A 20,675-nucleotide genomic window follows, 5' to 3' on the forward strand; every position below is an offset into this window, starting at 1 on the left:
GGACAAGAGAATGGCACCCACTCTAGTATTCTTGGGTGGAGAATTCAATGGACAGAGAGGAGCCTGGTGGGCTATAGTCCATGCGGTCACAAAGAGACCGCCACTACTGAGCGGCTAACGCTTTCACAATTCACCCATCACTCTAGTCTCAAGTATGAATTCCTCTAAACCATCAACAACCACATAGTCTGATGGGACCAAGCAGCACTATATAAATAATTCTAGAAAATAACTCAGCTCATTTTCTAGCATCTCTGTGGAAAATACATTTTTAAGTGCTTCTACAGACTCAGAACGAAGGCTGTTGGGAGAGATACCAGATCAAGCAGCAAATTTCCTCGATGGGTCTGGAAGCAGTCCAGTCTAATTCTCATACGACTTAAGTGTCCTAGAATATCTTTGCTAAAGAATTATGTTCTTGCAATTAGAATATTAAGGTCCCTGTTGTATATGTGTTTCCTGAGTAGATATGTGTGAGATCTGATTTGCTTCTCATGACCTGCTGTCTCTGAATTTCCTACTAGACAATGAAAACGATCACAAGCGAGTGAGTGGACAAGAGCTCTCATTTCCCAGGTAATTTGAAAATCTGTGGGCTGTGAATGTCAGTGGTGACAGCAGGAGACCTCAGATCCAGAGAAAAATAGAAAGTACTCTATGTAACTCTTTCATCTATTCATGCAGCAGCAAGTATCTCTTTAGTAGTGTTGTCTATTTATGTTTCACAAGTTTGTGCGTTTCAGTTTTTCAATCCTTCAAGTTTAGTAATGTACAGTGAGTTGTCCCAGGTGAAATAACTAAACCTGGGAGTTCCTGTATTCATGTGTTTTCTCCTGAGTGGTTAAAGTAGGGTGAGAGACTATGGGTCTTACACTGGTTTGGCATCAGCATGTTGGTAAATATTTGATTTCAAGGGAGGAAAATCGAACGATATTCATATTACAACAAAATATTGAAAAAAATAGTTCTTGAAGGCAGAATATCTAGTCTATACCTCCTTTTTCTCCAACTCTGAAAAACTGATCTTGAAGCTATATTTGTGCCAAGAAATATTTTAAAATTGAATGGAATAGAGTCCAAACTCAAACACATCTTTAACTTCTTAAAAGCTGTGTTCACTTGGACACAGGATATCCAGATCAATACAATCTGTGCAGAAAAGTCTGAACCACTGTCCCTGCCTTCTGTGTGTGCTGGGGGTGGTGACGTTAGCATGTAGGGAAAATTCCATCTCCTCCTTCAACCGCTGGTTGTGTGCCCAGTGCCCAGAGAACCTGCTGTCTCTCTCCTACCCCATGGCACCCACACTCCACTCCACATCAGGAGGAGTTACTTCCCTCCTTAAGGGGACTGCCCTTTTGCTTTCTGTGAGCAAACTCAATGCCTGTCATGAAAACCAGCCAGATAGCTTGGGGTCGAATCCTCTTAATTTTCTGTCATCCCTTCTCCCCCTGACACAGCGTGAACTTGCTGGATGTTGAAAAGCAGGTGGTGTTCCAGCAATCCCAAGATGAATGTGTTTCAGTACCTTCCACTCTCCAGGAAGGTTCTGCCTGCAACCAGCCTTCCAGTGATGGAAAATTTGCATTTGATGAAGAGAATGTGGAGTCTGCCATGGATGGAGCCTGTGGTTGCTCTCATGCTGAAGAGGATGAAATTTCGACTGGTCTCCCAGGTAGTCTTCGATATATCTGTTAGTCTACTCTGGGAGAATGATCCCGTTTGATAGACCCTATGCTTCCATACTGAAGCCTGATTTGAACCAGACTCTATAGTTGCATTTAAAATGAGACATTCTATGAATGAACTTTTCTAAGTTCCCTGTCATGGTTGTCCCTGGGGTAAACCACTCTACCCAAGGTGGTCCAGCCAGACTCACCTGAACCTTAGCAACTGTGGCACAGGAGGCACAAAGGCTTCCTAATTTTGAATGAACCTCTTATCTCACAGGAAATGCTTTAATTGTCATTTCTGGGTAATGTCCCTGCGTTCCTACACCTGTCCAAGGCTTTTTGCAGTCTTGTTTATTTCTTTGGAGATGTCATGACTTTCGTTCACGTCTGTCAACCCATAGCCTCTCTCTTTTCCTTGGACTTATCTTGTTCGAAGTTTCTGATAGCAGAAGGTAATGCGCACTGTCAGTTTTTGGTATGTTTCTCTGAGGTAACGGAAAAGGCAATGGGAACCCACTCCAGTACTCTTGCCTGGAAAATCCCATGGATGGAGTAGCCTGGTAGGCTCCATGGGGTCGCGAAGTCCATGGGGACACGACTGTGCGACTTCACTTTCACTTTTCACTTTCATGAATTGAGAAGGAAATGGCAACCCCCTCCAGTGTCTTGCCTGGAGAATCCCAGCGACGGGGGATCCTGGTGGTCTGCCGTCTATGAGGTCGCACAGACGGACACGACTGAAGCGACTTAGCAGCAGCAGCAGCAGCTCTGAGGGAAGACAGGGCCCTGGAACTTCCCAACCTGATGAATGGCCTCTGTTTGCAGCTTTGAGATTCATTTGACTTGATGGTGTGTGGATTCCACTCCCATTTAATCTCAGTGTGAAATCACTTATCCCATTAATAAACAACATTTCAGATGAAAAAAGCCTGAGTATTATAGCAGGCTGAGGATATAATTAAGTTGTTCCCCAGGAACTGTGGGGAAAAGGATATATTTAGCTGTTTGCACAGACTCGGGATCAGGATACTCTGCCGATGACATATCATATCAAGGAAATTTGTCCAATGGCTCAAGAAGGAAACCCAGTGCCTTCTTCTCAGGCTCATTCTAGGGCCTCCTGGATTATTTCTGTCTCAATAGCCTGTTACCACATTCTGAAGATAGGCACAGGATTGGGCGTTTTGGAAAGGCATTTGCCTGACATAACTCTTCTGTTAATTTCTTTGCAGAAAACCAGAATGGTCACGATGACCTGAAAGGAGCAGCGGTTGTGGCCCCGAGGTAATTTTGAATATCTGTGGGCTCCTGTACAGTGATAACCTCTGCAGACCTCTGATCCGGGGAAAGACAGAAAGTGCTGAATGTATTGTGTCGTCAGTTTTGCCCCCCACTATTATTCTTTTTCATAATGTTCTCTGCTTTCACTGTGGTACTTATTTTGTTTCCAATTTCTTATTTACTGGTCAAGTTTCAAACCCAAGTCAGTCGACCCAGGTGAACTAAGTCAGAGTGATTTTTTTGCACTCAATTTTTATATCAGGTGTGGTTTCTAGAGTGAGATGCATATCTGCTATATGTTTGGTGTTAGCATGCTGGCATGTGTGTCATAGTAATGTCAATGCCATGTAAGTGGAAGTGTGAAAGCCACTACTCCGTGTCCCTGTATGTGAGGCGTGACTGTACCATCACAGAGAAATCTGTCTGTTCATCAGCCTGTTATTTGGTCAGACCACTGAGCACCTACTGCTTTTTCTCTCTTCTGCCGCTGTAAAACCACGCTGTGTCTCACACACAAAACAGAGTTTTCTCCCTGTCATGGATCAGACCCTTGGCTTCACCACTCAAACATTCCATCAAAACCAGATAGGACTGTACAGTTTCTGATAAGTCTTGGCTTAGTCTTTTGCCGTCCCTCCCCACCAGGTTCAACAGACAGCTGCCACAGATGATAGAGAATGGAGTCCCACAGGACTCTCTAGATGAACACTACCTGACTTACTCAGTTCTTCCTGACCTGTCAGACTCCTTCTGGCCTTATCGGAGCAATGCCATCTTCTCACCTGAGGACGTGGATGTGTCTTATGCTCGGGATGTAACCAGTGAGTATTTTCTTGTGATAGAACTCCACCTATATGCCCAGGTAGACTCTGTACGCTTCGTACTCCCCACCTCTGGGGTGCTGAGGTTTGTCATCCCTGTTGGAAGCGCTGTAGACAGTGATTTGGATGAGACTCTGTGGTAGAGTTTTAAGTACAGACATCAGGTGGGTCAGGGAGCTCTCATTCATTTTTTGGCTCCGGGCTTGTCTCTGTCACCCTGACCCCAGTATCAGGCATTTGACACAAAGCACTTGTGACAACTCTCAACCACCTCAGCTGGAAATCCACAGGAGGTGTCTGTCAGAACTCGTTTGGAGCCAGTGTGTTGTTCCCCGCAATGAGTTAAATTTTTGTCAATGTTCGTGGCCTCTCCAGAAGTGATGACAGACTTGCCTCTTTATAAGGAGAGGTGATTTCCATCATGTGTTTTACTGCGCTCAGCCCCAGTCTCCCTTTTCTCGATGTTGGCAGGTCTTAGCTAAGATGGTATCTGACCCCAAGACAGACACAACTGTCCCATTGCCTTGCTTGGATGTTTCCATGAAGTAAGGCTGGGCTCTGGCAGTTCCTCCAGCTTCAAATGGTCATGGTTTCTGTGTAGCACCAAAGATTCTTTTTGATTTGAAGGTTAATAGATTTCACTGGGCTTCCCTGGTGGCTCAGATGGTAAAGAATCTGCCCGCAATGCAGGAGACCCAGGTTCAATCCCTGTATCATGAAGATCCTCTGGACAAGAGAATGGCACCCACTCTAGTATTCTTGGGTGGAGAATTCAATGGACAGAGAGGAGCCTGGTGGGCTATAGTCCATGCGGTCACAAAGAGACCGCCACTACTGAGCGGCTAACGCTTTCACAATTCACCCATCACTCTAGTCTCAAGTATGAATTCCTCTAAACCATCAACAACCACATAGTCTGATGGGACCAAGCAGCACTATATAAATAATTCTAGAAAATAACTCAGCTCATTTTCTAGCATCTCTGTGGAAAATACATTTTTAAGTGCTTCTACAGACTCAGAACGAAGGCTGTTGGGAGAGATACCAGATCAAGCAGCAAATTTCCTCGATGGGTCTGGAAGCAGTCCAGTCTAATTCTCATACGACTTAAGTGTCCTAGAATATCTTTGCTAAAGAATTATGTTCTTGCAATTAGAATATTAAGGTCCCTGTTGTATATGTGTTTCCTGAGTAGATATGTGTGAGATCTGATTTGCTTCTCATGACCTGCTGTCTCTGAATTTCCTACTAGACAATGAAAACGATCACAAGCGAGTGAGTGGACAAGAGCTCTCATTTCCCAGGTAATTTGAAAATCTGTGGGCTGTGAATGTCAGTGGTGACAGCAGGAGACCTCAGATCCAGAGAAAAATAGAAAGTACTCTATGTAACTCTTTCATCTATTCATGCAGCAGCAAGTATCTCTTTAGTAGTGTTGTCTATTTATGTTTCACAAGTTTGTGCGTTTCAGTTTTTCAATCCTTCAAGTTTAGTAATGTACAGTGAGTTGTCCCAGGTGAAATAACTAAACCTGGGAGTTCCTGTATTCATGTGTTTTCTCCTGAGTGGTTAAAGTAGGGTGAGAGACTATGGGTCTTACACTGGTTTGGCATCAGCATGTTGGTAAATATTTGATTTCAAGGGAGGAAAATCGAACGATATTCATATTACAACAAAATATTGAAAAAAATAGTTCTTGAAGGCAGAATATCTAGTCTATACCTCCTTTTTCTCCAACTCTGAAAAACTGATCTTGAAGCTATATTTGTGCCAAGAAATATTTTAAAATTGAATGGAATAGAGTCCAAACTCAAACACATCTTTAACTTCTTAAAAGCTGTGTTCACTTGGACACAGGATATCCAGATCAATACAATCTGTGCAGAAAAGTCTGAACCACTGTCCCTGCCTTCTGTGTGTGCTGGGGGTGGTGACGTTAGCATGTAGGGAAAATTCCATCTCCTCCTTCAACCGCTGGTTGTGTGCCCAGTGCCCAGAGAACCTGCTGTCTCTCTCCTACCCCATGGCACCCACACTCCACTCCACATCAGGAGGAGTTACTTCCCTCCTTAAGGGGACTGCCCTTTTGCTTTCTGTGAGCAAACTCAATGCCTGTCATGAAAACCAGCCAGATAGCTTGGGGTCGAATCCTCTTAATTTTCTGTCATCCCTTCTCCCCCTGACACAGCGTGAACTTGCTGGATGTTGAAAAGCAGGTGGTGTTCCAGCAATCCCAAGATGAATGTGTTTCAGTACCTTCCACTCTCCAGGAAGGTTCTGCCTGCAACCAGCCTTCCAGTGATGGAAAATTTGCATTTGATGAAGAGAATGTGGAGTCTGCCATGGATGGAGCCTGTGGTTGCTCTCATGCTGAAGAGGATGAAATTTCGACTGGTCTCCCAGGTAGTCTTCGATATATCTGTTAGTCTACTCTGGGAGAATGATCCCGTTTGATAGACCCTATGCTTCCATACTGAAGCCTGATTTGAACCAGACTCTATAGTTGCATTTAAAATGAGACATTCTATGAATGAACTTTTCTAAGTTCCCTGTCATGGTTGTCCCTGGGGTAAACCACTCTACCCAAGGTGGTCCAGCCAGACTCACCTGAACCTTAGCAACTGTGGCACAGGAGGCACAAAGGCTTCCTAATTTTGAATGAACCTCTTATCTCACAGGAAATGCTTTAATTGTCATTTCTGGGTAATGTCCCTGCGTTCCTACACCTGTCCAAGGCTTTTTGCAGTCTTGTTTATTTCTTTGGAGATGTCACGACTTTCGTTCACGTCTGTCAACCCATAGCCTCTCTCTTTTCCTTGGACTTATCTTGTTCGAAGTTTCTGATAGCAGAAGGTAATGCGCACTGTCAGTTTTTGGTATGTTTCTCTGAGGTAACGGAAAAGGCAATGGGAACCCACTCCAGTACTCTTGCCTGGAAAATCCCATGGATGGAGTAGCCTGGTAGGCTCCATGGGGTCGCGAAGTCCATGGGGACACGACTGTGCGACTTCACTTTCACTTTTCACTTTCATGAATTGAGAAGGAAATGGCAACCCCCTCCAGTGTCTTGCCTGGAGAATCCCAGCGACGGGGGATCCTGGTGGTCTGCCGTCTATGAGGTCGCACAGACGGACACGACTGAAGCGACTTAGCAGCAGCAGCAGCAGCTCTGAGGGAAGACAGGGCCCTGGAACTTCCCAACCTGATGAATGGCCTCTGTTTGCAGCTTTGAGATTCATTTGACTTGATGGTGTGTGGATTCCACTCCCATTTAATCTCAGTGTGAAATCACTTATCCCATTAATAAACAACATTTCAGATGAAAAAAGCCTGAGTATTATAGCAGGCTGAGGATATAATTAAGTTGTTCCCCAGGAACTGTGGGGAAAAGGATATATTTAGCTGTTTGCACAGACTCGGGATCAGGATACTCTGCCGATGACATATCATATCAAGGAAATTTGTCCAATGGCTCAAGAAGGAAACCCAGTGCCTTCTTCTCAGGCTCATTCTAGGGCCTCCTGGATTATTTCTGTCTCAATAGCCTGTTACCACATTCTGAAGATAGGCACAGGATTGGGCGTTTTGGAAAGGCATTTGCCTGACATAACTCTTCTGTTAATTTCTTTGCAGAAAACCAGAATGGTCACGATGACCTGAAAGGAGCAGCGGTTGTGGCCCCGAGGTAATTTTGAATATCTGTGGGCTCCTGTACAGTGATAACCTCTGCAGACCTCTGATCCGGGGAAAGACAGAAAGTGCTGAATGTATTGTGTCGTCAGTTTTGCCCCCCACTATTATTCTTTTTCATAATGTTCTCTGCTTTCACTGTGGTACTTATTTTGTTTCCAATTTCTTATTTACTGGTCAAGTTTCAAACCCAAGTCAGTCGACCCAGGTGAACTAAGTCAGAGTGATTTTTTTGCACTCAATTTTTATATCAGGTGTGGTTTCTAGAGTGAGATGCATATCTGCTATATGTTTGGTGTTAGCATGCTGGCATGTGTGTCATAGTAATGTCAATGCCATGTAAGTGGAAGTGTGAAAGCCACTACTCCGTGTCCCTGTATGTGAGGCGTGACTGTACCATCACAGAGAAATCTGTCTGTTCATCAGCCTGTTATTTGGTCAGACCACTGAGCACCTACTGCTTTTTCTCTCTTCTGCCGCTGTAAAACCACGCTGTGTCTCACACACAAAACAGAGTTTTCTCCCTGTCATGGATCAGACCCTTGGCTTCACCACTCAAACATTCCATCAAAACCAGATAGGACTGTACAGTTTCTGATAAGTCTTGGCTTAGTCTTTTGCCGTCCCTCCCCACCAGGTTCAACAGACAGCTGCCACAGATGATAGAGAATGGAGTCCCACAGGACTCTCTAGATGAACACTACCTGACTTACTCAGTTCTTCCTGACCTGTCAGACTCCTTCTGGCCTTATCGGAGCAATGCCATCTTCTCACCTGAGGACGTGGATGTGTCTTATGCTCGGGATGTAACCAGTGAGTATTTTCTTGTGATAGAACTCCACCTATATGCCCAGGTAGACTCTGTACGCTTCGTACTCCCCACCTCTGGGGTGCTGAGGTTTGTCATCCCTGTTGGAAGCGCTGTAGACAGTGATTTGGATGAGACTCTGTGGTAGAGTTTTAAGTACAGACATCAGGTGGGTCAGGGAGCTCTCATTCATTTTTTGGCTCCGGGCTTGTCTCTGTCACCCTGACCCCAGTATCAGGCATTTGACACAAAGCACTTGTGACAACTCTCAACCACCTCAGCTGGAAATCCACAGGAGGTGTCTGTCAGAACTCGTTTGGAGCCAGTGTGTTGTTCCCCGCAATGAGTTAAATTTTTGTCAATGTTCGTGGCCTCTCCAGAAGTGATGACAGACTTGCCTCTTTATAAGGAGAGGTGATTTCCATCATGTGTTTTACTGCGCTCAGCCCCAGTCTCCCTTTTCTCGATGTTGGCAGGTCTTAGCTAAGATGGTATCTGACCCCAAGACAGACACAACTGTCCCATTGCCTTGCTTGGATGTTTCCATGAAGTAAGGCTGGGCTCTGGCAGTTCCTCCAGCTTGAAATGGTCATGGTTTCTGTGTAGCACCAAAGATTCTTTTTGATTTGAAGGTTAATAGATTTCACTGGGCTTCCCTGGTGGCTCAGATGGTAAAGAATCTGCCCGCAATGCAGGAGACCCAGGTTCAATCCCTGTATCATGAAGATCCTCTGGACAAGAGAATGGCACCCACTCTAGTATTCTTGGGTGGAGAATTCAATGGACAGAGAGGAGCCTGGTGGGCTATAGTCCATGCGGTCACAAAGAGACCGCCACTACTGAGCGGCTAACGCTTTCACAATTCACCCATCACTCTAGTCTCAAGTATGAATTCCTCTAAACCATCAACAACCACATAGTCTGATGGGACCAAGCAGCACTATATAAATAATTCTAGAAAATAACTCAGCTCATTTTCTAGCATCTCTGTGGAAAATACATTTTTAAGTGCTTCTACAGACTCAGAACGAAGGCTGTTGGGAGAGATACCAGATCAAGCAGCAAATTTCCTCGATGGGTGTGGAAGCAGTCCAGTCTAATTCTCATACGACTTAAGTGTCCTAGAATATCTTTGCTAAAGAATTATGTTCTTGCAATTAGAATATTAAGGTCCCTGTTGTATATGTGTTTCCTGAGTAGATATGTGTGAGATCTGATTTGCTTCTCATGACCTGCTGTCTCTGAATTTCCTACTAGACAATGAAAACGATCACAAGCGAGTGAGTGGACAAGAGCTCTCATTTCCCAGGTAATTTGAAAATCTGTGGGCTGTGAATGTCAGTGGTGACAGCAGGAGACCTCAGATCCAGAGAAAAATAGAAAGTACTCTATGTAACTCTTTCATCTATTCATGCAGCAGCAAGTATCTCTTTAGTAGTGTTGTCTATTTATGTTTCACAAGTTTGTGCGTTTCAGTTTTTCAATCCTTCAAGTTTAGTAATGTACAGTGAGTTGTCCCAGGTGAAATAACTAAACCTGGGAGTTCCTGTATTCATGTGTTTTCTCCTGAGTGGTTAAAGTAGGGTGAGAGACTATGGGTCTTACACTGGTTTGGCATCAGCATGTTGGTAAATATTTGATTTCAAGGGAGGAAAATCGAACGATATTCATATTACAACAAAATATTGAAAAAAATAGTTCTTGAAGGCAGAATATCTAGTCTATACCTCCTTTTTCTCCAACTCTGAAAAACTGATCTTGAAGCTATATTTGTGCCAAGAAATATTTTAAAATTGAATGGAATAGAGTCCAAACTCAAACACATCTTTAACTTCTTAAAAGCTGTGTTCACTTGGACACAGGATATCCAGATCAATACAATCTGTGCAGAAAAGTCTGAACCACTGTCCCTGCCTTCTGTGTGTGCTGGGGGTGGTGACGTTAGCATGTAGGGAAAATTCCATCTCCTCCTTCAACCGCTGGTTGTGTGCCCAGTGCCCAGAGAACCTGCTGTCTCTCTCCTACCCCATGGCACCCACACTCCACTCCACATCAGGAGGAGTTACTTCCCTCCTTAAGGGGACTGCCCTTTTGCTTTCTGTGAGCAAACTCAATGCCTGTCATGAAAACCAGCCAGATAGCTTGGGGTCGAATCCTCTTAATTTTCTGTCATCCCTTCTCCACCTGACACAGCGTGAACTTGCTGGATGTTGAAAAGCAGGTGGTGTTCCAGCAATCCCAAGATGAATGTGTTTCAGTACCTTCCACTCTCCAGGAAGGTTCTGCCTGCAACCAGCCTTCCAGTGATGGAAAATTTGCATTTGATGAAGAGAATGTGGAGTCTGCCATGGATGGAGCCTGTGGTTGCTCTCATGCTGAAGAGGATGAAATTTCGACTGGTCTCCCAGGTAGTCTTCGATATATCTGTTAGTCTACTCTGGGAGAATGATCCCGTTTGATAGACCCTATGCTTCCATACTGAAGCCTGATTTGAACCAGACTCTATAGTTGCATTTAAAATGAGACATTCTATGAATGAACTTTTCTAAGTTCCCTGTCATGGTTGTCCCTGGGGTAAACCACTCTACCCAAGGTGGTCCAGCCAGACTCACCTGAACCTTAGCAACTGTGGCACAGGAGGTACAAAGGCTTCCTAATTTTGAATGAACCTCTTATCTCACAGGAAATGCTTTAATTGTCATTTCTGGGTAATGTCCCTGCGTTCCTACACCTGTCCAAGGCTTTTTGCAGTCTTGTTTATTTCTTTGGAGATGTCACGACTTTCGTTCACGTCTGTCAACCCATAGCCTCTCTCTTTTCCTTGGACTTATCTTGTTCGAAGTTTCTGATAGCAGAAGGTAATGCGCACTGTCAGTTTTTGGTATGTTTCTCTGAGGTAACGGAAAAGGCAATGGGACCCACTCCAGTACTCTTGCCTGGAAAATCCCATGGATGGAGTAGCCTGGTAGGCTCCATGGGGTCGCGAAGTCCATGGGGACACGACTGTGCGACTTCACTTTCACTTTTCACTTTCATGCATTGAGAAGGAAATGGCAACCCCCTCCAGTGTCTTGCCTGGAGAATCCCAGCGACGGGGGATCCTGGTGGTCTGCCGTCTATGAGGTCGCACAGACGGACACGACTGAAGCGACTTAGCAGCAGCAGCAGCAGCTCTGAGGGAAGACAGGGCCCTGGAACTTCCCAACCTGATGAATGGCCTCTGTTTGCAGCTTTGAGATTCATTTGACTTGATGGTGTGTGGATTCCACTCCCATTTAATCTCAGTGTGAAATCACTTATCCCATTAATAAACAACATTTCAGATGAAAAAAGCCTGAGTATTATAGCAGGCTGAGGATATAATTAAGTTGTTGCCCAGGAACTGTGGGGAAAAGGATATATTTAGCTGTTTGCACAGACTGGGGATCAGGATACTCTGCCGATGACATATCATATCAAGGAAATTTGTCCAATGGCTCAAGAAGGAAACCCAGTGCCTTCTTCTGAGGCTCATTCTAGGGCCTCCTGGATTATTTCTGTCTCAATAGCCTGTTACCACATTCTGAAGATAGGCACAGGATTGGGCGTTTTGGAAAGGCATTTGCCTGACATAACTCTTCTGTTAATTTCTTTGCAGAAAACCAGAATGGTCACGATGACCTGAAAGGAGCAGCGGTTGTGGCCCCGAGGTAATTTTGAATATCTGTGGGCTCCTGTACAGTGATAACCTCTGCAGTCCTCTGATCCGGGGAAAGACAGAAAGTGCTGAATGTATTGTGTCGTCAGTTTTGCCCACCACTATTATTCTTTTTCATAATGTTCTCTGCTTTCACTGTGGTACTTATATTGTTTCCAATTTCTTATTTACTGGTCAAGTTTCAAACCCAAGTCAGTCGACCCAGGTGAACTAAGTCAGAGTGATTTTTTTGCACTCAATTTTTATATCAGGTGTGGTTTCTAGAGTGAGATGCATATCTGCTATATGTTTGGTGTTAGCATGCTGGCATGTGTGTCATAGTTATGTCAATGCCATGTAAGTGGAAGTGTGAAAGCCACTACTCCGTGTCCCTGTATGTGAGGCGTGACTGTACCATCACAGAGAAATCTGTCTGTTCATCAGCCTGTTATTTGGTCAGACCACTGAGCACCTACTGCTTTTTCTCTCTTCTGCCCCTGTAAAACCACGCTGTGTCTCACACACAAAACAGAGTTTTCTCCCTGTCATGGATCAGACCCTTGGCTTCACCACTCAAACATTCCATCAAAACCAGATAGGACTGTACAGTTTCTGATAAGTCTTGGCTTAATCTTTTGCCGTCCCTCCCCACCAGGTTCAACAGACAGCTGCCACAGATGATAGAGAATGGAGTCCCACAGGACTCTCTAGATGAACACTACCTGACTTACTCAGTTCTTCCTGACCTGTCAGACTCCTTCTGGCCTTATCGGAGCAATGCCATCTTCTCACCTGAGGACGTGGATGTGTCTTATGCTCGGGATGTAACCAGTGAGTATTTTCTTGTGATAGAACTCCACCTATATGCCCAGGTAGACTCTGTACGCTTCGTACTCCCCACCTCTGGGGTGCTGAGGTTTGTCATCCCTGTTGGAAGCGCTGTAGACAGTGATTTGGATGAGACTCTGTGGTAGACTTTTAAGTACAGACATCAGGTGGGTCAGGGAGCTCTCATTCATTTTTTGGCTCCGGGCTTGTCTCTGTCACCCTGACCCCAGTATCAGGCATTTGACACAAAGCACTTGTGACAACTCTCAACCACCTCAGCTGGAAATCCACAGGAGGTGTCTGTCAGAACTCGTTTGGATCCAGTGTGTTGTTCCCCGCAATGAATTAAATTTTTGTCAATGTTCGTGGCCTCTCCAGAAGTGATGACAGACTTGCCTCTTTATAAGGAGAGGTGATTTCCATCATGTGTTTTACTGCACTCAGCCCCAGTCTCCCTTTTCTCGATGTTGGCAGGTCTTAGCTAAGATGGTATCTGACACCAAGACACAACTGTCCCATTGCCTTGCTTGGATGTTTCCATGAAGTAAGGCTGGGCTCTGGCAGTTCCTCCAGCTTCAAATGGTCATGGTTTCTGTGTAGCACCAAAGATTCTTTTTGATTTGAAGGTTAATAGATTTCACTGGGCTTCCCTGGTGGCTCAGATGGTAAAGAATCTGCCCGCAATGCAGGAGACCCAGGTTCAATCCCTGTATCATGAAGATCCTCTGGACAAGAGAATGGCACCCACTCTAGTATTCTGGGGTGGAGAATTCAATGGACAGAGAGGAGCCTGGTGGGCTATAGTCCATGCGGTCACAAAGAGACCGCCACTACTGAGCGGCTAACGCTTTCACAATTCATCCATCACTCTAGTCTCAAGTATGAATTCCTCTAAACCATCGACAACCACATAGTCTGATGGGACCAAGCAGCACTATATAAATAATTCTAGAAAATAACTCAGCTCATTTTCTAGCATCTCTGTGGAAAATACATTTTTAAGTGCTTCTACAGACTCAGAACGAAGGCTGTTGGGAGAGATACCAGATCAAGCAGCAAATTTCCTCGATGGGTGTGGAAGCAGTCCAGTCTAATTCTCATACGACTTAAGTGTCCTAGAATATCTTTGCTAAAGAATTATGTTCTTGCAATTAGAATATTAAGGTCCCTGTTGTATATGTGTTTCCTGAGTAGATATGTGTGAGATCTGATTTGCTTCTCATGACCTGCTGTCTCTGAATTTCCTACTAGACAATGAAAACGATCACAAGCAAGTGAGTGGACAAGAGCTCTCATTTCCCAGGTAATTTGAAAATCTGTGGGCTGTGAATGTCAGTGGTGACAGCAGGAGACCTCAGATCCAGAGAAAAATAGAAAGTACTCTATGTAACTCTTTCATCTATTCATGCAGCAGCAAGTATCTCTTTAGTAGTGTTGTCTATTTATGTTTCACAAGTTTGTGCGTTTCAGTTTTTCAATCCTTCAAGTTTAGTAATGTACAGTGAGTTGTCCCAGGTGAAATAACTAAACCTGGGAGTTCCTGTATTCATGTGTTTTCTCCTGAGTGGTTAAAGTAGGGTGAGAGACTATGGGTCTTACACTGGTTTGGCATCAGCATGTTGGTAAATATTTGATTTCAAGGGAGGAAAATCGAACGATATTCATATTACAACAAAATATTGAAAAAAATAGTTCTTGAAGGCAGAATATCTAGTCTATACCTCCTTTTTCTCCAACTCTGAAAAACTGATCTTGAAGCTATATTTGTGCCAAGAAATATTTTAAAATTGAATGGAATAGAGTCCAAACTCAAACACATCTTTAACTTCTTAAAAGCTGTGTTCACTTGGACACAGGATATCCAGATCAATACAATCTGTGCAGAAAAGTCTGAACCACTGTCCCTGCCTTCTGTGTGTGCTGGGGGTGGTGACGTTAGCATGTAGGGAAAATTCCATCTCCTCCTTCAACCGCTGGTTGTGTGCCCAGTGCCCAGAGAACCTGCTGTCTCTCTCCTACCCCATGGCACCCACACTCCACTCCACATCAGGAGGAGTTACTTCCCTCCTTAAGGGGACTGCCCTTTTGCTTTCTGTGAGCAAACTCAATGCCTGTCATGAAAACCAGCCAGATAGCTTGGGGTCGAATCCTCTTAATTTTCTGTCATCCCTTCTCCCCCTGACACAGCGTGAACTTGCTGGATGTTGAAAAGAAGGTGGTGTTCCAGCAATCCCAAGATGAATGTGTTTCAGTACCTTCCACCCTCCAGGAAGGTTCTGCCTGCAACCAGCCTTCCAGTGATGGAAAATTTGCATTTGATGAAGAGAATGTGGAGTCTGCCATGGATGGAGCCTGTGGTTGCTCTCATGCTGAAGAGGATGAAATTCCGACTGGTCTCCCAGGTAGTCTTCGATATATCTGTTAGTCTACACTTGGAGAATGATCCCGTTTGATAGACCCTGCATTTAAAATGAGAGATTCTACGAATGAGCTTTTCTAAGTTCCCTGTCATGGTTGTCCCTCGGGTAAACCACTCTACCCAAAGTGGTCCAGCCAGACTCACATGAACCTTAGCAATTGTGGCACAGGAGGTACAAAGGCTTCCTAATTTAGAATGAACCTCTTATCTCACAGGAAATGCTTTAATTGTCATTTCTGGGTAATGTCCCTGAGTTCCTACACCTGTCCAAGGATTTTTGCAGTCTTGTTTATTTCTTTGGAGATGTCACGACTTTCGTTCACGTCTATCAACCCATAGCCTCTCTCTTTTCCTTGGACTTATCTTGTTCGAAGTTTCTGATAGCAGAAGGTAATGCGCACTGTCAGTTTTTGGTATGTTTCTCTGAGGTAACGGAAAAGGCAATGGGAACCCACTCCAGTACTCTTGCCTGGAAAATCCCATGGATGGAGTAGCCTGGTAGGCTCCATGGGGTCGCGAAGTCCATGGGGACACGACTGTGCGACTTCACTTTCACTTTTCACTTTCATGCATTGAGAAGGAAATGGCAACCCCCTCCAGTGTCTTGCCTGGAGAATCCCAGCGACGGGGGATCCTGGTGGTCTGCCGTCTATGAGGTCGCACAGACGGACACGACTGAAGCGACTTAGCAGCAGCAGCAGCAGCTCTGAGGGAAGACAGGGCCCTGGAACTTCCCAACCTGATGAATGGCCTCTGTTTGCAGCTTTGAGATTCATTTGACTTGATGGTGTGTGGATTCCACTCCCATTTAATCTCAGTGTGAAATCACTTATCCCATTAATAAACAACATTTCAGATGAAAAAAGCCTGAGTATTATAGCAGGCTGAGGATATAATTAAGTTGTTCCCCAGGAACTGTGGGGAAAAGGATATATTTAGCTGTTTGCACAGACTGGGGATCAGGATACTCTGCCGATGACATATCATATCAAGGAAATTTGTCCAATGGCTCAAGAAGGAAACCCAGTGCCTTCTTCTGAGGCTCATTCTAGGGCCTCCTGGATTATTTCTGTCTCAATAGCCTGTTACCACATTCTGAAGATAGGCACAGGATTGGGCGTTTTGGAAAGGCATTTGCCTGACATAACTCTTCTGTTAATTTCTTTGCAGAAAACCAGAATGGTCACGATGACCTGAAAGGAGCAGCGGTTGTGGCCCCGAGGTAATTTTGAATATCTGTGGGCTCCTGTACAGTGATAACCTCTGCAGACCTCTGATCCGGGGAAAAACAGAAAGTGCTGAATATATTGTGTCGTCAGTTTTGCCCACCACTATTATTCTTTTTCATAATGTTCTCTGCTTTCACTGTGGTACTTGTATTGTTTCCAATTTCTTATTTACTGGTCAAGTTTCAAACCCAAGTCAGTCGACCCAGGTGAACTAAGTCAGAGTGATTTTTTTGCACTCAATTTTTATATCAGGTGTGGTTTCTAGAGTGAGATGCATATCTGCTATATGTTTGGTGTTAGCATGCTGGCATGTGTGTTATAGTAATGTCAATGCCATGTAAGTGGAAGTGTGAAAGCCACTACTCCGTGTCCCTGTATGTGAGGCGTGACTGTACCATCACAGAGAAATCTGTCTGTTCATCAGCCTGTTATTTGGTCAGACCACTGAGCACCTACTGCTTTTTCTCTCTTCTGCCGCTGTAAAACCACGCTGTGTCTCACACACAAAACAGAGTTTTCTCCCTGTCATGGATCAGACCCTTGGCTTCACCACTCAAACATTCCATCAAAACCAGATAGGACTGTACAGTTTCTGATAAGTCTTGGCTTAGTCTTTTGCCGTCCCTCCCCACCAGGTTCAACAGACAGCTGCCACAGATGATAGAGAATGGAGTCCCACAGGACTCTCTAGATGAACACTACCTGACTTACTCAGTTCTTCCTGACCTGTCAGACTCCTTCTGGCCTTATCGGAGCAATGCCATCTTCTCACCTGAGGACGTGGATGTGTCTTATGCTCGGGATGTAACCAGTGAGTATTTTCTTGTGATAGAACTCCACCTATATGCCCAGGTAGACTCTGTACGCTTCGTACTCCCCACCTCTGGGGTGCTGAGGTTTGTCATCCCTGTTGGAAGCGCTGTAGACAGTGATTTGGATGAGACTCTGTGGTAGACTTTTAAGTACAGACATCAGGTGGGTCAGGGAGCTCTCATTCATTTTTTGGCTCCGGGCTTGTCTCTGTCACCCTGACCCCAGTATCAGGCATTTGACACAAAGCACTTGTGACAACTCTCAACCACCTCAGCTGGAAATCCACAGGAGGTGTCTGTCAGAACTCGTTTGGAGCCAGTGTGTTGTTCCCCGCAATGAGTTAAATTTTTGTCAATGTTCGTGGCCTCTCCAGAAGTGATGACAGACTTGCCTCTTTATAAGGAGAGGTGATTTCCATCATGTGTTTTACTGCGCTCAGCCCCAGTCTCCCTTTTCTCGATGTTGGCAGGTCTTAGCTAAGATGGTATCTGACCCCAAGACAGACACAACTGTCCCATTGCCTTGCTTGGATGTTTCCATGAAGTAAGGCTGGGCTCTGGCAGTTCCTCCAGCTTCAAATGGTCATGGTTTCTGTGTAGCACCAAAGATTCTTTTTGATTTGAAGGTTAATAGATTTCACTGGGCTTCCCTGGTTGCTCAGATGGTAAAGAATCTGACGGCAATGCAGGAGACCCAGGTTCAATCCCTGTATCATGAAGATCCTCTGGACAAGAGAATGGCACCCACTCTAGTATTCTTGGGTGGAGAATTCAATGGACAGAGAGGAGCCTGGTGGGCTATAGTCCATGCGGTCACAAAGAGACCGCCACTACTGAGCGGCTAACGCTTTCACAATTCACCCATCACTCTAGTCTCAAGTATAAATTCCTCTAAACCATCAACAACCACATAGTCTGATGGGACCAAGCAGCACTATAGAAATAATTCTAGAAAATAACTCAGCTCATTTTCTAGCATCTCTGTGGAAAATACATTTTTAAGTGCTTCTACAGACTCAGAACGAAGGCTGTTGGGAGAGATACCAGATCAAGCAGCAAATTTCCTCGATGGGTCTGGAAGCAGTCCAGTCTAATTCTCATACGACTTAAGTGTCCTAGAATATCTTTGCTAAAGAATTATGTTCTTACAATTAGAATATTAAGGTCCCTGTTGTATATGTGTTTCCTGAGTAGATATGTGTGAGATCTGATTTGCTTCTCATGACCTGCTGTCTCTGAATTTCCTACTAGACAATGAAAACGATCACAAGCAAGTGAGTGGACAAGAGCTCTCATTTCCCAGGTAATTTGAAAATCTGTGGGCTGTGAATGTCAGTGGTGACAGCAGGAGACCTCAGATCCAGAGAAAAATAGAAAGTACTCTATGTAACTCTTTCATCTATTCATGCAGCAGCAAGTATCTCTTTAGTAGTGTTGTCTATTTATGTTTCACAAGTTTGTGCGTTTCAGTTTTTCAATCCTTCAAGTTTAGTAATGTACAGTGAGTTGTCCCAGGTGAAATAACTAAACCTGGGAGTTCCTGTATTCATGTGTTTTCTCCTGAGTGGTTAAAGTAGGGTGAGAGACTATGGGTCTTACACTGGTTTGGCATCAGCATGTTGGTAAATATTTGATTTCAAGGGAGGAAAATCGAACGATATTCATATTACAACAAAATATTGAAAAAAATAGTTCTTGAAGGCAGAATATCTAGTCTATACCTCCTTTTTCTCCAACTCTGAAAAACTGATCTTGAAGCTATATTTGTGCCAAGAAATATTTTAAAATTGAATGGAATAGAGTCCAAACTCAAACACATCTTTAACTTCTTAAAAGCCGTGTTCACTTGGACACAGGATATCCAGATCAATACAATCTGTGCAGAAAAGTCTGAACCACTGTCCCTGCCTTCTGTGTGTGCTGGGGGTGGTGACGTTAGCATGTAGGGAAAATTCCATCTCCTCCTTCAACCGCTGGTTGTGTGCCCAGTGCCCAGAGAACCTGCTGTCTCTCTCCTACCCCATGGCACCCACACTCCACTCCACATCAGGAGGAGTTACTTCCCTCCTTAAGGGGACTGCCCTTTTGCTTTCTGTGAGCAAACTCAATGCCTGTCATGAAAACCAGCCAGATAGCTTGGGGTCGAATCCTCTTAATTTTCTGTCATCCCTTCTCCACCTGACACAGCGTGAACTTGCTGGATGTTGAAAAGAAGGTGGTGTTCCAGCAATCCCAAGATGAATGTGTTTCAGTACCTTCCACTCTCCAGGAAGGTTCTGCCTGCAACCAGCCTTCCAGTGATGGAAAATTTGCATTTGATGAAGAGAATGTGGAGTCTGCCATGGATGGAGCCTGTGGTTGCTCTCATGCTGAAGAGGATGAAATTTCGACTGGTCTCCCAGGTAGTCTTCGATATATCTGTTAGTCTACTCTGGGAGAATGATCCCGTTTGATAGACCCTATGCTTCCATACTGAAGCCTGATTTGAACCAGACTCTATAGTTGCATTTAAAATGAGACATTCTATGAATGAACTTTTCTAAGTTCCCTGTCATGGTTGTCCCTGGGGTAAACCACTCTACCCAAGGTGGTCCAGCCAGACTCACCTGAACCTTAGCAATTGTGGCACAGGAGGTACAAAGGCTTCCTAATTTTGAATGAACCTCTTATCTCACAGGAAATGCTTTAATTGTCATTTCTGGGTAATGTCCCTGCGTTCCTACACCTGTCCAAGGCTTTTTGCAGTCTTGTTTATTTCTTTGGAGATGTCACGACTTTCGTTCACGTCTATCAACCCATAGCCTCTCTCTTTTCCTTGGACTTATCTTGTTCGAAGTTTCTGATAGCAGAAGGTAATGCGCACTGTCAGTTTTTGGTATGTTTCTCTGAGGTAACGGAAAAGGCAATGGGAACCCACTCCAGTACTCTTGCCTGGAAAATCCCATGGATGGAGTAGCCTGGTAGGCTCCATGGGGTCGCGAAGTCCATGGGGACACGACTGTGCGACTTCACTTTCACTTTTCACTTTCATGCATTGAGAAGGAAATGGCAACCCCCTCCAGTGTCTTGCCTGGAGAATCCCAGCGACGGGGGATCCTGGTGGTCTGCCGTCTATGAGGTCGCACAGACGGACACGACTGAAGCGACTTAGCAGCAGCAGCAGCAGCTCTGAGGGAAGACAGGGCCCTGGAACTTCCCAACCTGATGAATGGCCTCTGTTTGCAGCTTTGAGATTCATTTGACTTGATGGTGTGTGGATTCCACTCCCATTTAATCTCAGTGTGAAATCACTTATCCCATTAATAAACAACATTTCAGATGAAAAAAGCCTGAGTATTATAGCAGGCTGAGGATATAATTAAGTTGTTCCCCAGGAACTGTGGGGAAAAGGATATATTTAGCTGTTTGCACAGACTGGGGATCAGGATACTCTGCCGA

At 44.7% G+C, this 20,675-nt stretch overlaps 1 protein-coding gene and 1 long non-coding RNA gene across 2 annotated transcripts in view; one reads left to right on the forward strand and one right to left on the reverse strand.

Moving 5' to 3' along the window:
• Nucleotides 1-20,675, reverse strand: part of LOC145504771 (uncharacterized) — a 375,749-nt gene that overhangs the window by 328,438 nt on the left and 26,636 nt on the right. The window lies entirely within an intron of this gene.
• The window catches only part of LOC145504750 (NBPF family member NBPF10-like), a 190,939-nt gene that overhangs the window by 147,202 nt on the left and 23,062 nt on the right, over nt 1-20,675 (forward strand). Inside the window, exons 69-86 of the mRNA XM_081486057.1 lie at nt 525-576; nt 1,461-1,675; nt 2,906-2,957; nt 3,600-3,775; nt 5,028-5,079; nt 5,964-6,178; nt 7,409-7,460; nt 8,103-8,278; nt 9,531-9,582; nt 10,467-10,681; nt 11,911-11,962; nt 12,605-12,780; nt 14,029-14,080; nt 14,965-15,179; nt 16,367-16,418; nt 17,061-17,236; nt 18,489-18,540; nt 19,425-19,639. Of these exons, the coding sequence (XP_081342183.1) occupies nt 525-576; nt 1,461-1,675; nt 2,906-2,957; nt 3,600-3,775; nt 5,028-5,079; nt 5,964-6,178; nt 7,409-7,460; nt 8,103-8,278; nt 9,531-9,582; nt 10,467-10,681; nt 11,911-11,962; nt 12,605-12,780; nt 14,029-14,080; nt 14,965-15,179; nt 16,367-16,418; nt 17,061-17,236; nt 18,489-18,540; nt 19,425-19,639 (2,247 nt within the window). The remainder of the gene's footprint in view (nt 1-524; nt 577-1,460; nt 1,676-2,905; nt 2,958-3,599; nt 3,776-5,027; nt 5,080-5,963; nt 6,179-7,408; nt 7,461-8,102; nt 8,279-9,530; nt 9,583-10,466; nt 10,682-11,910; nt 11,963-12,604; nt 12,781-14,028; nt 14,081-14,964; nt 15,180-16,366; nt 16,419-17,060; nt 17,237-18,488; nt 18,541-19,424; nt 19,640-20,675) is intronic.

This window comes from Giraffa tippelskirchi, chromosome 5, assembly GCF_054371585.1.
Source record: "Giraffa tippelskirchi isolate mGirTip1 chromosome 5, T2T-mGirTip1v1.2.pri, whole genome shotgun sequence".
Classification (NCBI taxonomy): domain Eukaryota; kingdom Metazoa; phylum Chordata; class Mammalia; order Artiodactyla; family Giraffidae; genus Giraffa; species Giraffa tippelskirchi.